Source organism: Saccopteryx bilineata, chromosome 10 (genome assembly GCF_036850765.1).
Source record: "Saccopteryx bilineata isolate mSacBil1 chromosome 10, mSacBil1_pri_phased_curated, whole genome shotgun sequence".
In the NCBI taxonomy this organism is placed as follows: Eukaryota; Metazoa; Chordata; class Mammalia; order Chiroptera; family Emballonuridae; genus Saccopteryx; species Saccopteryx bilineata.
In genome coordinates, this window is record NC_089499.1 from 37,421,315 (window position 1) to 37,437,239 (window position 15,925).

Sequence of the window (15,925 nt, forward strand, 5' to 3'; positions counted from 1 at the left end):
TTAAATGGTTTTTAAATTCGGAAGACTTCCCCCAGGCAGAGTTCATAAACTTGGGGAGGACTAGGCTGCAGGCTTCAGCGGGCGAGTAGAAGCAGCTTTGCCCAGGTTCAGCTTCACCTGATCTTGACCTTCAACATAAGGTTGGAAGGGGCTGTGTCATTTGTGTAAGGGGGTACCTTCCAAGAGTGACCTGGAGTGGACAACAGAGACGCTGTCTTTGGAAGAGTCTGAGGACCCTTGAGAACTGTGTTAGAAACACACTTTATAACATGTGCACACGCTTTCCTGGCAGAAGGATCCAGTTTTCACCCTGGGAACGGCCCTCCTCTTCTCCCCAGTCCTGAGGAGTCTGTGTTCAAAACGTTTAAGGGCTGCTTGGCTAGATGAAGGTCCGGAGGTCAGGGAACGTACGGGACCCGGGCGGATCGCTCTGTCTAGTTGAGCAGGCTCCGGCTAGTTTCGGTCTACCGCCGAGGCGCGGCCGCTCGCCGAGAGATCCAGACTCGCTGCTGCAGTCTTGCAGCTCGGGGCTCTGGGCAGAGGTGGGCAGCCTTGAGCGGCGGGCGAGTGGGTGACAACTTGCCACCCTCCAGCCCCACAGAGGGCCGGGATTGCGGGCGAGCTGCCCCCGCGCGAAGTGGGGGTGTGGCAACGGCTATCTGCCGGGAAGGGCGAATCCTGCGGAAGAGGCGGATCCGCCCCCGGGAGGAAAGGTAAAGCTGGCCGAGGTCCGTAGGGGCCTGATCGGTGTATTGCTCCGCAGTGGAAGATGAGGCTCGCCATCTGCACCCTGCTGTGCGCCGGGACCCTGGGTGAGTGGCTCACCAGGAGCAGAGGTGGGGGCCGGCCTTCCAGGACTGGGGCCGGGTGCTTCCGAGGGTCAGCTATGGCCGGAACTGCACTGCCTGGGTCTAAGGAGCCCCGAAGCGGCCTCGCGCCTGGTGGGCCCCAAAGTGCCTTCGGCCCACCTGGGAACCTGACTAACTTTGGTCCTAGCGGGAACCCCTTAACCTACGGCTGGGGTTCACAAACCATGACCAGCTGGCCAAATCCTGCCTGCTGCCTGATGTTGTATAGCATCAGGATGAGCTAAGAATGGTTTTTACATCTTTGAATGGTTGAAAGAAAGTCGAAAGAAAGTCAAAAGAGTCGTTTTGACACATGTAAGTTAAATGAAATTCACATTTCAGTTTCCATAACAAAAAATGTATTGGAACACGATAGTGCTCGTTCAGGTGAGTGTTGTCCATGGCTGCTTTCAGGCTTCAAGGGCACAGTTAAGTGGTTGCCACAGAGACTGTGTAGCCCACAAAGCCTAAAATATTTACTTAGGTAATTACAGGAAAAGCTTATGACCCCTGGCCTAGAGGCTATTGAACCCGTTTACCATGAAGGAAACAGGGACAGAGGAGAAGGAATTTTCCCAGGCCTCACCGATTATTATTAAGAGGGACTAAGACGGAAGGACACATGTCAGGAGTGCCTGACTTGTCAGGTGTCTAACCAAAAGGATATTTCCTGCTCTGAACTGCGCAACACCTCCCATCCCTACCACACATCAGGGAGGTAGAAGAATGTAGGAGAAAAACAACCACCCTAGAATGGAATCCACCTGTCATTCTGTGCTGTGTGACTTTAGGCTGTCCCTTGACCTCTCTGAGCTGCTTTCCTCATTAGTTAAGTGGGAATTGCTTTTTCACAGTAAGTACACAGTTGTTGTGAAAGTGGAATAAGATAATGTATCTAATGGCAGAGCTCTGGACACAGGTGAGTTATCACTGATAAAAAATCCTGCACACAAATGTAGGGGGCACTATCCTGTGTTATTATAGGGTGGGCAGGGCTCTTGGCTGGGTAACTGTAAGGAAGGTAATGGTACAAAGTCAGTGAGTTCCAGCATACGCAGAGCCCTCCTTGCCTCAGTAACTGTTGGTTTTGTCAGGTCTCAGGCTGTCTTAAATCATTTTTGGAGTAGGGTATCTTACATGGGGGAGAGGACTAATCTGGGCAGGGCACAGGAAGAAGGCAGCAAAGGCAAGGAGTCCTGTAGTAGGCCCTCCCTGGCCCAGTACTGCCATAGGGTGTCACAGTGAGCTCTTTGGGGCTGGGGAGGCTGGAAAGGTAGAGTACAGCTCTGGTCCAGCTACCTTTGGCCACAGGGAAATCCCAAGTGCGGCCCCCAGGCCTGTCCCAAATTCTTCTGGACAGGGCTTGGGCTGTTGTTCTTCCTCTGTCTTCTCTCCTGGCAACATCAGGGGCTAAGCAAAAGTTTATTTTTCCGAATAGGCTCTGTGTTTACAAACCAATGGTAAGAGCTGCCTCCCGGTCTCTTGCCCTTAGCCTCAGAATGCAAAGGAACTTGTACCCTCCATTGATCATGGACAAGTCCCTTAAGAGGGTGCCACTGCCTCTCCCACTAGAACAGAGACCTCCTGCCTTTCTCCCCTAGGGCTGTGTCTGGCTGTCCCTGAGAAAACTGTGAGATGGTGCACTGTCTCAAATCATGAAGCCAGTAAGTGCACCAATTTCCGTGACAGTATGCAAAAAGCCCCTCTAGAGGATGGACCTCTTGTCACCTGCGTGAAGAGAACCTCCTACCTTGAATGCATTGAGGCCATCTCGGTAAGTCAGTGCTGCCTAAAGGAAGACGATCCAGACTTCCTCTTGCTCCTGTTGTTCTGGAGCAATTCTGTACTCACATATAGGAGGCTGATGTATGGGGCTGTCAGCCCCCACTGTTAATACTGTTAATAAAGTCATTTCAGAAATGGAAACGGCAGCATCTTTAACGAATCAAAGCAAAATTCAACGTGCTCTGAAAGTGGGGGGGGGGAGGACTACCTTGAGGCACTAAGTTCTTTGAAGTCAGGAGAAAAACAAGAATGTTTGTTATCAAAATGGTTATATAACCACTAAAAGCCCGGCGGTCATATGAAATGACCGCTGTTCTAGATATTATAAATTGTAATTAAAAAGATTTGTGCAAAGGTGTCTGCTAATTCAAACTGAATTACCCAGGGCAGGCAGCGAGGACGCCCCTTTGCTTACTGCCCCACGGGGTTTCCCCCTTCTACTTGCTTAATTGCTTAAAGTAGAGTGCAATGAAGGAAACCACTGGCGGTACATTTCTTAAGAGCCACTGCTAGCTCAAAAAATAAAGGTGATTTAAATAATAAAATGTTAATTCACATGTCAAAGATCTCTTTGTACACAACATTTCTTGTGTAGATCTTTCCATCATTTTTAAGCTCGCCTTGCAGAGGACCATCAATTATTTTTAATTTTATGTCCGTTCTTTCACGAACTCTTGAACAGGCAACATAAAGTTGACCATGTCCAAATGCAGGCTCAGGTAAAAAAATGCCAACACGCTTAAGCGTTTGGCCCTGAGACTTATTGATGGTCATAGCAAAGGTAAGTTTTACAGGCAATTGTCTACGTCTCAATTGAAACGGCAACCCTGTTTGAGATGGAGCCAAATCAATTCTTGTATTTCACCTTTAGAGGAGCCAGTCAAAGACTTAGCTATTATGACATTATTTTTCAATTGGAGAACCTCTAGTCTTGTACCATTGCAAAGACCCCTTCTGGTGTTAAGATTTCTTAACAGCATAATAATTGCTCCAATCTTTAACCTCAATTTGTGAGGTGGCATACCAGAAGGCGGGACTATTTGAATGCCATGGCAACTTCACCCCATTGGCTAGTACAGTTACACAAGCAACCAATAAGCTATCGGCGACAAACAGACACTTAAGCCACATATAATAAAGATGTCTGGAAGTTCCTGATACATCATGGGAAATAGATGAGTGACGCTCACAGGAAAGAGGAATACAGTGTCAGGATTGTGGATGATAGCTGCTCCCCTGGTTTTCGAGGCTTTCCAAAATCCTCTTCACTCCATCAGCACTGTTCCTGCTCATGTGACCTTTTGTCAGACCCTGTGCTGGGCAGTGGGGCTGCAGTGGTGGATTTAAACACATGTGGTCCTTACTCTTGAGGAGCTTACAAATTAGTCAGGAGAAAAGAAAAACATGTTAACAAGTAGACATGCAATTTCAAGTTGTGTGATATTCAATGAAAGGGACATGACAGAGCTCTGCTTGTCAGGGACAATCTCCCTGGGTGGGAACAATGAAGCTGAAACCCCAAGGGTAAGTATTGATAAGCCAAGAGCCATGCTATTCCAGGCAGTGAACAACAGCATGTGCAAAGGGCCTGAGACAGGGGAGAGCTGGGCTTGTTTGAGTTGCTATAGGGAAGCCAGTGTGACAGAGCGAAACAAACAGGAGACTAGAAAAAGCAATGAGGCTGGACTCAGCCAGATGGAGCTTGATTAACTCAGGAATCAGTGATTTGCTACAAATCCTGAATGTGTTCTGTTTGTTTTTAAATTGGACTGCAGTTACTATCATGGCTTAATTTTAACCCTTGAATTATCTGTTTAGCCTCTTTATTTTTTAATATGTTAATAATAGAAAATAATACTATTTATGGATCCACACAAGTTCTCAAAACTTCATTATTGCTAATAGCTTACTTCTAGGGCTACTTTGGAGCAGCACTGGAGTCTGTGGGAATGGCGACACTTGGGGTGGTGTGACCCACTAGCCCTACTTACAATGACCTATGTGTTTCTTCTTCCTGAGCAAACAGAATCCTAAGAATATTCTGCCTTTTATTTTAGTTTTAAGACTTATATAGATGACTGCATAGTTTTACTTCTTAAAAATAATTATAAAATAATATGACTGGATTGTCTTCGGATACTTGCTTTTTTCCTCCAGAATGTTATGCTAAGACTCAACCATGTTGTTGACTATGCTATTGTTCATTCATTTCCAGAGCTCTACAATATAGTCCATTATGTTAGTATACCACACTTTATTTGTTCTTTTCAGGTCATTAGCCATTTGGACTGTTTTCAGTTTATTTTTAAATTCTAATCAGAGCTTAAGGAATATTCTTATACAAATTTCCTGGGACACAGGAATTAAATGTTTCTCTTGAATATATATGTAGGGGCAGACTTGCTGAGCCATGGGATATGAATTAGACTTTTAAAATAATGCCAGGCTCTGGCCTGTTGGCTCAGTGGTAGAGCGTAGCCTTGGTGTGGGGATGTCCCGGGTTTGATTCCTAGTCAGGGTCCACAGAAGTGCCCTCCTGCTTCTCCACCCCGCCCCCTCTCGCTTCTCTCTTTCTCTCTTCTCTTCCCCTCCTGCAGCCATGGCTTAATTGGAAAGAGTTGCCACCCCTTTCCCCGCTAGTGCTGAGGATGGCTCCACAGCCTCCCTCAGGCACTAAAATATGGCTCTGGTTGCAGTGGAGCAAGGACCTCAGATGGGCAGAGCATTGCCCCCTAGTGGGCTTGCCAGGTGGATCCTGGTCAGGGCACATGCTAGAGTCTGTCTCTATCTCCCCTCCTCTCACTAATTAAAAATAAACAAACAAACAAATAAAATAATGCCAAATATATATGATTTATAAACAAACACAATATGGTTATTTCAATTTCTACTTCCACCAGCAGTGTATGAGAGAATATCCCTATCATTCTTGATGAATTTGGTATTTTATCATTATGAAATAATCTCTATCTTTGACAGTGCTTTTTGACTAAATTCTGATACTAACATATCAATCAACTTATTTTTGGTTAGTATCCTCTTATGCCTTTTTTTATTTCTTTTTTCTTTTCTTTTTGTTAAGTGAGAGGCAAGGAGGCAGGGAGTCAAGAAGATAGACTCCTGCATGCGCCCCTCCGAAGATCCACTCAGCAAGCTCCCTACAGGGTGGTGCTCTGCCCATGTGGGGCTGCTTCTCCATTGCTTAGCAACAGAGCTCTTTCAGTGCCTGAGGCAAGGCCGTGGTGCCATTCTCAGCACCTGGGGCTAAACTGCTACAAGAGGGGAGGAGAGAGAGAGGGAGAAAGAGAGAGAGAAAAGAGAGGGGGAGGGATGGAGAAGCAGATAATGGCTTCTCCTGTGTGCCTTGACTGGGAATCAAACCCAAGATTTCCACATGCTGGGCAGACGCTCTACCACTGAGCCAATTGGCCAGGACCTCCATTTCTTTATTTTCAACTTTCTGTGAGCTTATGTATCAGGTGTGTTTTTTCAAACTATTGCTGGATTTTATTTATTTTTATTTTTATTTTTGTATTTTTCTGAAGTGAGGAGCGGGGATACAGAGAGACAGAGACCCACATGCGCCCAACTTGGATCTATCCGGCAAGCCTGCTATAGGGCAATGCTCTGCCCATCTGGGGTGTTGCTCTGTTGAAACTGGAGCCATTCTAGCACCTGAGGTGGAGGCCATGGAGCCATCCCCAGCGCCTGGGCCTACTTTGCTCCAGTGAAGCCTTGGCTATGGGAGGGGAAGAGAGAGATAGAGAGAAAGGAGAGGGGAAAGGGTGGAGAAGCAGATGGGCACCTCTCCTGTGTGCCCTGGCCGGGAATCGAATCTGGGACTTCTACACGCCTGGCCAACACTCTACCATTGAGCCATCTGGCCAGGGCCTGGATTTTGTTTATTAATACAATCTGACAATCTAAATTTGTCTTATGAAGTAGATTAGACCACTAATAATTATTGTTATTGATAAATTTGAACTTATTTCTGACATTACTTTTTGATTTTTAGTCTTGCTTTCCTTCTGATTTCTGATTTTTCCTTTTCTGATATTTAAAAGTTAAGTTTGTATGTGTATGTTCATTTACATTGTTTTCCTTTTATTCTACCACCCCATTGGTAGTGAATGTAAACACTGTATTTATATTCTTTAATTATTCCCTTTAAATTTTTACTGTATACCTTTAGCTTACCAAAGCATTATAGTAAAAAAATACTGAGCTCCCCCAACAATAAAGGGATATGAAACATATAGCTCAGACTTCCCTTTTTCCTTTTTAGATATTACTATTTAATATATTATGTCTATTTTAACCTTACAATATAGATACTTCATGTATTTGTAGACACTATATGTAAATATAATTATATTTGTGTGTGTGTGTACACACACCCAAAAACTTAGAAAGGGGTTGGGGAGAAAGAAAAGGAGAATATTTGGATTAGCCTACATTCTTGCCATTTAATCTGTTTACCATTGTTTTTGATATTTCAGACCATCCTTCTGGATAGCCTTTCTTCTTGAAATAGTCATATTGGAGATCCATTAGAGTGAAACTCTTGGTGTTATGCTCTCTCAGCTGCTTGCTTGTTTGTTTTCTCAGCAAATGCTTTAATCTTGCCCTTAATCCTAAATGGTGATTCTGATAAATGTATATTTATAATTTTATGTTTTTACCTTGTTTTAAAATTATTAAGTGACTATTTAGAGTCTTTTGTGGTTCCATACAAATTTTAGGATTAGTTGTTTTAATTCTGAGAAGAATACCATTGTTATTTTACTACGAGATAGTATTAAGTCAGTATATTACTTTAGGTTGTTAGGATATTTTAGCAATATTAATTCTTCCTATCTATGAGCAAGGTATATCTTTCCATTTATTTGTACCTTATTCAATTTCATTCTTCAATGTATTACAATTTTCAGAATATAGGTCTTTCAACTCTATGGTTAAATTTATTCCTAAATATTTTAAACTTTTTAATGTGATTGTAAATGGGATCGTTTTCTTAGTTTCTCTTTCTGATAATTATTGGTGTATAGAAATGCAACAGATTTATGTATATTGATCTGTATCCTGCAAATGTATTGAAGTCATTTATTATTTCTAAATATCTTTTTAGACTTTAAACATGTCTAACTGACTGTTGCCCATTCATTTACTTTTTTATTTCACAGTTACATTTTGAGGTCTAGAAGCATCACTTAATTTTTTTCATTTTATAACTTTCTGTTCTATGCTTACCCCTGTAATTGCAGCCTTCACTTTGTACATAAAATGAAATACCACATAAATAAATTGTAGACCTAGTGGAAAGGCACTTATAATATTTCAAGGTTATATAATATTAGTTTAAAGTTGAGATTTAGTAGAAGCAGAAGACTAAACCCATAATACTTCCCCCAAAACCCAGTAAGTAACAGCATAATGGAAAAAATAAACCCTTACTGCATGGATTCAAATCCTAGTTCTGTGGCTTACTAGGTCAGTGGCCTGAAGAAGTAACCTAAAATTTCTTTGTCTCTATTTTTTAATGTGTAAAATGCTGCTGAGTTAGAGAGGGGTGAGCTGTGACATGTCTGAGTAGTCGATTAAGTGAAAATGAGACATAATGGAAGTAATACTCATTTAACACTTAGTTCAGGAGCAAGAAGTTAAACAGAGAGAAATGCTGAATCCATGAATGAAAGACTGCTGAAGTTATACGGGCCCAAACCCAGAAGCAAAAGTACTGAGTATCAAATCAGAGTGGATAAGAATGTCAAAGCTCTCCACTTCCCCATATGGATGGCTTCACAGTGAGGTCTTTGAAGCCCAAGATAAAGAGGTCACCAAACAAAAGCACCTGTGTTCTCACTGTAAACACGTGTAAGAGCATGGCCAATTTGGTGGACCTGAATACGTGACAGCAACGTCCTTCAGAGCCTGTAGAGCCTGGGCTGTGCACCTAGTCTAGTGTGGGAGAGCCGCTTTCCCTCATGAGGCCTTCTAGGTAAAGCCTCTGTAAATCAAGTTGATCCTAAAGCTCACACATAGATTGCTGGGCCAAAAACTAGACTTCTTACCAGGGAAAAGAAAAATAACCCAAAGATGATGTCAGAGTAATGGCAGTGTGAGAGAGACTCCTGATTCTCCCCTTGAAATTTCAACAAATTGAACAACTATAACATAGTGAAGGAACCGCAGTTGGGCTTGCAAGTGTGCCTGAAAGATCCATGCACTGAATGGATAAGGAAGAAGAAATCAAATACCATGGCTACACAAGACAGACATGTAGTTCAGAAAGAAAACAAAAAAATCCATAAAAAGATCTCAATCACATGGAAACCTTGGAGTTAAATGATAGAGAATTCAAAATTGAAGTTCTGAAAATACTCAACGAGATGTGAGAAGACACCAATAGGCAACTTAATGAGCTCAGAAAACAAATTAATGAACAAAACAAATACCTCATCAAAGAGATTGAAACTTTAAAAACAGATAAAAATCTTGCCTGACCAGGCAGTGGCATAATGGATAGAGCACCAGACTGGGATGCAGAGGACCCAAGTTCAAAACCCCGAGGTCACTGGCTTGAGCACAGGGTTGCTGGCTTGAGCATGGGATTATAGACATGACCCCATGGTATCTAGCTTGAACTCAGAGGTTGCTGGCTTGAAGCCTGAGGTCGCTGGCTTGAGCAAGGGGTCACTTGCTCTGCTTTAGCCCCCCCCCCAGTCAAAGCATATATGAGAAAGCAATCAATGAAAAACTAAGGTGCCACAAAGAAGAATTGATGCTTCTCATCTCTCTCCCTTCCTGTCTGTCTGCCTCTGACTGTCTCTCTCTCTCTCTCTCTCTCTCTCTCTCTCTCTCACACACACACACACACACACACACAGGACTCAATACATGAATTGAAGACTGAAGTAGTAAGTTTAGCTAACAGAACAAGCCAGATAGGGGAAAGAATCAGTGATAGTGAAGACAGGAAACTAGATATGGCTACAGAGAGACGAGGAGAGAGACTTATGAATTTAAAAAAACTGAGAGAGCTCTACAAGAATTGTCTGACTCCATCAGAAAGAGCAATATAAGAATAATGGGTATATCAAAGAAGAAGAGAGGGAGAAGGGAATGGAGAGCCTATTAGAACAAATAATTTATGAGAACTTCCTAAGCCTATAGAAAGAGTTAGAGCCTCAAATCCAAGAAGCAAACAGAACGTCGAGTTACTGCAACACAAACAGATCTACTCCAAGGCACATCGTAATAAAATTGTCAAAGGAAGAATCTTCAAGGCAGCTAGGGAAAAAAAGAATATAGCATCTAAAGGAAAGTCCATTAGGTTATCATTAGACTTCTCAGCAGAAACTCTACAAGGCAAAAGAGAGTGGACCCAAACATTCCAAGTATTGAAAGAAAGAAGACTAGCCAAGAATACTATATCCATCAAAGTTATCCTTCAAATATGAAGGAGAAATAAAAACATTTCCATATATACAGAAACTGAAGGAATTTATCACCAGAAATCCCCCACTTCAGGAAATACTCGACCAGACACAAAGAACAAAACAAATCAAAACTACAAGTAAAAGTTCCAACAAGGTCACAATAAAAAACAAGGATAATCTGTATCAACAATAACATAAAAGGGGAGAAGATAAGGATCAGCAGTAACAGAGGAGGATGGAGTGCGGAAGCAATCATAAGATAAAGGACTCTGGTACATATGAACATTTTTTTCTTAACCTAATGGTAACCACCCATGAAAAAGCCACGACTGAAACTCACAGCTTAAAAAAGAAGAAACATGGGAAAGAAGTAAAGAATACCACCAAACAAAAACAACTGACAGAAACAAAAAAGAGAAGAACCAAACCAGACAGAAAGCTACCAGAAAATAAAACATAAAATGGCTATAGGAAATCCTCAAGTGTCAACAATTACCCCGAAAGTAAATGGACTGACCTCACCAATGAAGAGGCATAGAGTAGTAGATTGGATCAAAAAGAAAACCCCAACCATATGCTGCTTTCAAGAAACACATCTAAGCTGCAAGGACAAAAGTACATTCAAAGTAAAAGGTTGGAAAACGATTCTCCAAGCAAATAATATCCAGAGAAAAGCAGGTGTAGCCAAACTCATAACTGACAATGCTAACTTCAAGAAAGCAAAGATAACCAGAGACAAAGATGGACATTTCATAATGATAAAAAGGGACATTGTCTGAAGAAGACATAACACTTCTTAATATATATGCACTGAATCATGGAGCACCAAAATATATAAGACATCTATTAACTGATCTAAAAATAGAAGCAGACAAAAAAAAATCATACTTGGAGATTTCACCACACCATTAACAGCTTTAGATAGCCCATCCAAACAGAAAATCAATAAAGAAATATTGGCCTTAAATGACACTCTGGACCAAATGGACATAATAGACATTTATAGGACATTTCACCCCAAAACATCAGATTACACATTTTTCTCTAGTGTGCATGGAACATTCTCAAGGATGGACCATATGTTGGGCCACAAAACTAACATCAACAAATTCAGGAATATTGAAATTATACCAAGCATATTTTCTGATCATAAGGCTTTGAAATTGGAATTCAAGTATAAAAAAGAAACTCATAAAGATGTGTAAATTAAACAACATACTTCTAAAAATGACTAGATCAAAAGAAGAAATAAAAGCAGAGATCAAAAGATATATACAAATAAAAAAAGACAACATGACATATCAAAATTTCTGGATACAGTGAAAGCTGTAATAAGAGGGAAATTTATATCATTACAGGCTAAAGAAACAAGAGAGATCCCAAGTAAACAACCTAACATCACACTTTAAGGAACTAGAAAAAGAAGAACAAAGGCAACCCAAAGTCAGCAGAAGAAAGGAAATAGTAAAAATTAGAGCTGAACTAAATGAAATTTGGAACAAAAAGAACTATAAAAAAATTAATACAACAAAGAGCTGGTTCTTTGCAAAGATCAATAAAATCAACAAACCACTGGCTAGACTCACTAAGGAAGAAAGGAGGACTAATATAAGCAAAATTGAGAAATTTTAGACATCATAGATATACAAAGGATCATAGTAGAATATTAAGAAAGATTATATGCCACTAAATTCAACAACCCTAGAAAATAGATAAATTCCTAGAACTATACAATCTTCCTAGACTGTGTCATGAAGAACTGGAAAACCTAAACAGACCTATAAGCAGGGAGGAAATAGAAACAATTATAAAAAACTTACCCAAAACCAAAGACCAGGTCCAAATGGCTACACTAGTGAAGTCTACCAAACATTCAAAGATTTGGTACCTATCCTTCTCAAAGTCTTCCAACAAAAAGAAGTAGGAGAAATACTCTCCAACACATTTTATGAGACAACATAACCCTCATACCAAAACTGGCAAAGATAACACAAAACACGAAAACTATAGACCAATATCTCTAATGAATACAGATACAAAAATCCTAAACAAAATACTAGCAAATCGAATACAACACATTAAAAAAATAATACATACTACTGAAAGTGGGATTCATTCCAGGAGCACAAGGATGGTTCAACATAGGAAAATTGATCAATGTAATACACCATATCAAGAAAACAAAAAACAAAAATCATGATCCTATCAATAGATGCAGAAAAGGCATTCGATAAGATACAACATCTCTTTATGTTTAAAATACTCAATAAAACTGGAATAGAACAGCGGTTCTCAACCTGTGGGTCGCGACCCCCTGGGGGTCGCCTAAAGCCATCAGAAAATACATAATGCATATCAGGTATTTACATTCCGAATCATAACTGTAGCAAAATTACAGTTATGAAGTAGCCACCAAAATTATTTTTTGGTTTGGGGTCACCGCAACATGAGGAACTGTATTATTGCAGGGTGATGGCATTAGAAAGGTTGAGAACCACTGGAATAGAAGGAAAGTACCTCAACAAAATAAAGGCCATATATAACAAACCATAAGCTAATACAGGGGTTGGGAACCTTGTTGGCTGAGAGAGCCATGAACACCACATATTTTAAAATATAATTCTGTGAGAGCCATACAACGACCCGTGTATATTATGCATTATTCAATAAAAACTTGGTGTTGTCCCAGAGGACAGCTGTGATTGGCTCCAGCTACCCGCAACCATGAACATGAGCGGTAGGAAATGAATGAATTGTAATACATGAGAATGTTTTATATTTTTAACGTTGTTATTATTTTTATTAAAGATTTGTCTGCGAGCCAGATGCAGCCATCAAAAAGCCACATCTGGCTCGCGAGCCATAGGTTCCCGACCCCTGAACTAATATCATACTAACTGGTGAAAAAAGAAATGAAGGCTTTTCCTCTAAAATCAAGAACAAGATAAGGTTGCCCACTCTCTCCACTCTTATTCAACATAGTTCTGGAAATTTTAGCCAGAGAAATCAGGCAAGAGGATGAAATAAAAGGCTTCCTTATCAGGAAAGGAGATATAAAGGTATCTTCTTTTTTTGCAGATGACATGATCCTGTATATAGAAAACCCCAAAGACTCCACAAAAAAGCTATTAGAAACAATAAACCAATATAGTTAAGTCGCATGATACAAAATCACTATACAGGAGTCTATTGCTTTCCTATTTGCCAGCAATGAAACATTGGAAAATGAACTAAAAAAAAAAAAAACTATTCCTTTTACAATTGCAGCAAAGAAAATAAAATACCTAGGAATAAACATAATAAAGAACATGAAGGACCTACATACTGAAAACTGCAAAACATTACTGAAAGAAATTGAAAAAGACACAATGACATGGAAAGATATTCCATGTTCCTGGATTGGAAGGCTCAACATAGTTAAAATGGCCATATTATGCAAAGCAATATACAAATTTAATGCAATCCCCATCAAGATCCCACTGTTATTTCTTAAAGAAATAGAACAAAAAAATTACCAGGTTTGTATGGAACCTGAATAGTAAAAGCAATCCTGATGAAAAAGAATGAAGCTGGAGGTATCACACTACCTGACTTCAAATTATATTATAGAGCCACGATAATCAAAACAGCCTGGTATTGGCAGAAAAAAGATATACTAACCAAGGGAACAGAACTGAAAGCCCCCAAATAAAACCACATCTACAGTATATGGACAAATCATCTTCAACAAACAGCCAAAAACACACAATGGAGAAAAGAGAGCCTCTTCAATAAATGGTGGTGGAAAAATTGGAAAGCCACATGCAAATGAATGAAACTTGACTACGGTTTGTACCCCTGCACAAAAATTAATTAAAAAATGGATCAAAGACCTACATATAAGATCCAAAACAATAAATTATATAGAAGAAAACATAAGTAGTAAGTTTGTGGACCTTGGCCATAGAGAACAATTTATGAATTTGACCCCAAAGGCAAGGGAAGTAAAGTAAAAAATAAATGAATGGGACTGTGTCAAACTAAAAAGCTTCTGCACAACAAAAGAAACTGACAACAAAACAAATATGCAGCCAACTAAATGGGAGATGATATTTGCAAACAACAGCTCCCACAAGGAGTTAATATCCAAAGTACAGTGTGTCCGTAAAGTCATGGTGCACTTTTGACCGGTCACAGGAAAGCAACAAAAGACAATAGAAATGTGAAATCTGCACCAAATAAAAGGAAAACCCTCCCAGTTTCTGTACGATGATGTGGCAGCATATGCGCATGTGCAGATGATGACATAACACCGTGTATACAGCGGAGCAGCCCACGGCCATGCCAGTAGAGATGTGGACGGTACAGAGGAAAGTTCAGTGTGTTCTGTGGCTTGCTAAATTCAAATCCGTGACCAAAAGTGCAACGTGAATATCGGCGCGTTTATAATGAAGCGCCACCACATAGGAATAACATTACTCGGTGGAATAAGCAGTTGAAGGAAACCGGCAGTTTGGTAGAGAAACCCCGTTCTGGTAGGCCATCAGTCAGTGACGAGTCTGTAGAGGCTATATGGGATAGCTACGTAAGGAACCCTTAAAAAATCTGTGTGTAAGCCCACATCGAACTGCACTAAATAGGTATGAAACTGGGAGAGTTTTCCTTTTACTTGGTGCAGATTTCACATTTCTATCGTCTTTTCTTGCTTTCCTGTGACTGGTCAAAAGTGCATCATGACTTTACGGACACACTGTATATAAAGAACTCACAAAGCTCAGCAACAAACAAGCAAACAATCCAATTAAAAAATGGGAAGAAGGCCTGAACAGACACTTCTCCTATGAGGACATACAAATGGTCAACAGATATAGGAAAAGATGCTCATCTTCACTAGCTATTAGGAAATGCAAATCAAAACTACAATGAGATACCACCTTATATCTGTTAGATTTGCTATTATCAACAAGACAGGTAATAACAGGAGTTGGAGAAGCCTAGGAGAAAAAGGAACCCTCATTCACTGCTGGTGAGAATGCAAATTAGTACAACCATTCTGGAAGAAAGTATGGTGGTTCCTCAAAAAATTAAGAATAGAACAGCCATATGACCTAGCAGTCCCTCATGGGTATATACCCCCAAAACTTGAAAACATTGTTATGTAGACACATGAACCCCCATGTTCATCGCAGCATTATTCACAGTGGCCAAGACATGGAAACAAGCAAAGTGTCCCTCAATAGAGGACTGGATAAAGAAGATGTGGTACATATATACAATGGAATACTACTCAGCTATAAGAAATGATGACATAGTGACATTTATGATAACATGGATGGACCTTGAGAACATTATACTGAGTGAAATAAGTAAATCAGAAAAGCTAAGAACTGTTATGGTTTTGCACATAGGTGGGATATAAAACTGAGACTCATAGATGTAGATAAAAATGAATTGGTTACCAGGGGGAAGAGAGAGTGGGGGAGGGGGGTACAAGAGGAGGTGGAGGAAAGGGTCCAAAAAGGGAGAAATATACGGTGACAGAAAATGATTTGACTTTGGGTGATGGATATACAACCTAATCCACAGTTCAAATGCTATAGAAATGTTTACCTGAAACCTATGTACTCTTATTGATCAATGTCATTGTGTTAAAGTTAATTTTCTAAATAAAATTTAAAAATTAAAAACAAAAAGAATAAAAAATAACCCATTCCTTCCTCGAAGAAGGAATAAGAACATGGTGGCCAAATTCCCTCACGAGGGTGGTGGAGTCAACTGAAACTTGGGATACTGTGTGGTCTGGCCAAATCGATGGTTTCTCCAGCCCAGATACAAGAAGCCCTGCCAGACGCCCCCACTTGACTAGGTTTAAGT

General features: G+C 40.5%; 1 protein-coding gene across 1 annotated transcript in view; it reads left to right on the top strand.

Moving 5' to 3' along the window:
• Positions 1-536: 536 nt before the first annotated feature.
• The window catches only part of LOC136314722 (inhibitor of carbonic anhydrase-like), a 49,782-nt gene continuing 34,393 nt past the window's right edge, over positions 537-15,925 (top strand). The window contains exons 1-2 of the mRNA XM_066246010.1: positions 537-812; positions 2,450-2,622. Coding sequence (XP_066102107.1) covers positions 770-812; positions 2,450-2,622 — 216 coding nt within the window. The 5' untranslated portion in view covers positions 537-769. The remainder of the gene's footprint in view (positions 813-2,449; positions 2,623-15,925) is intronic.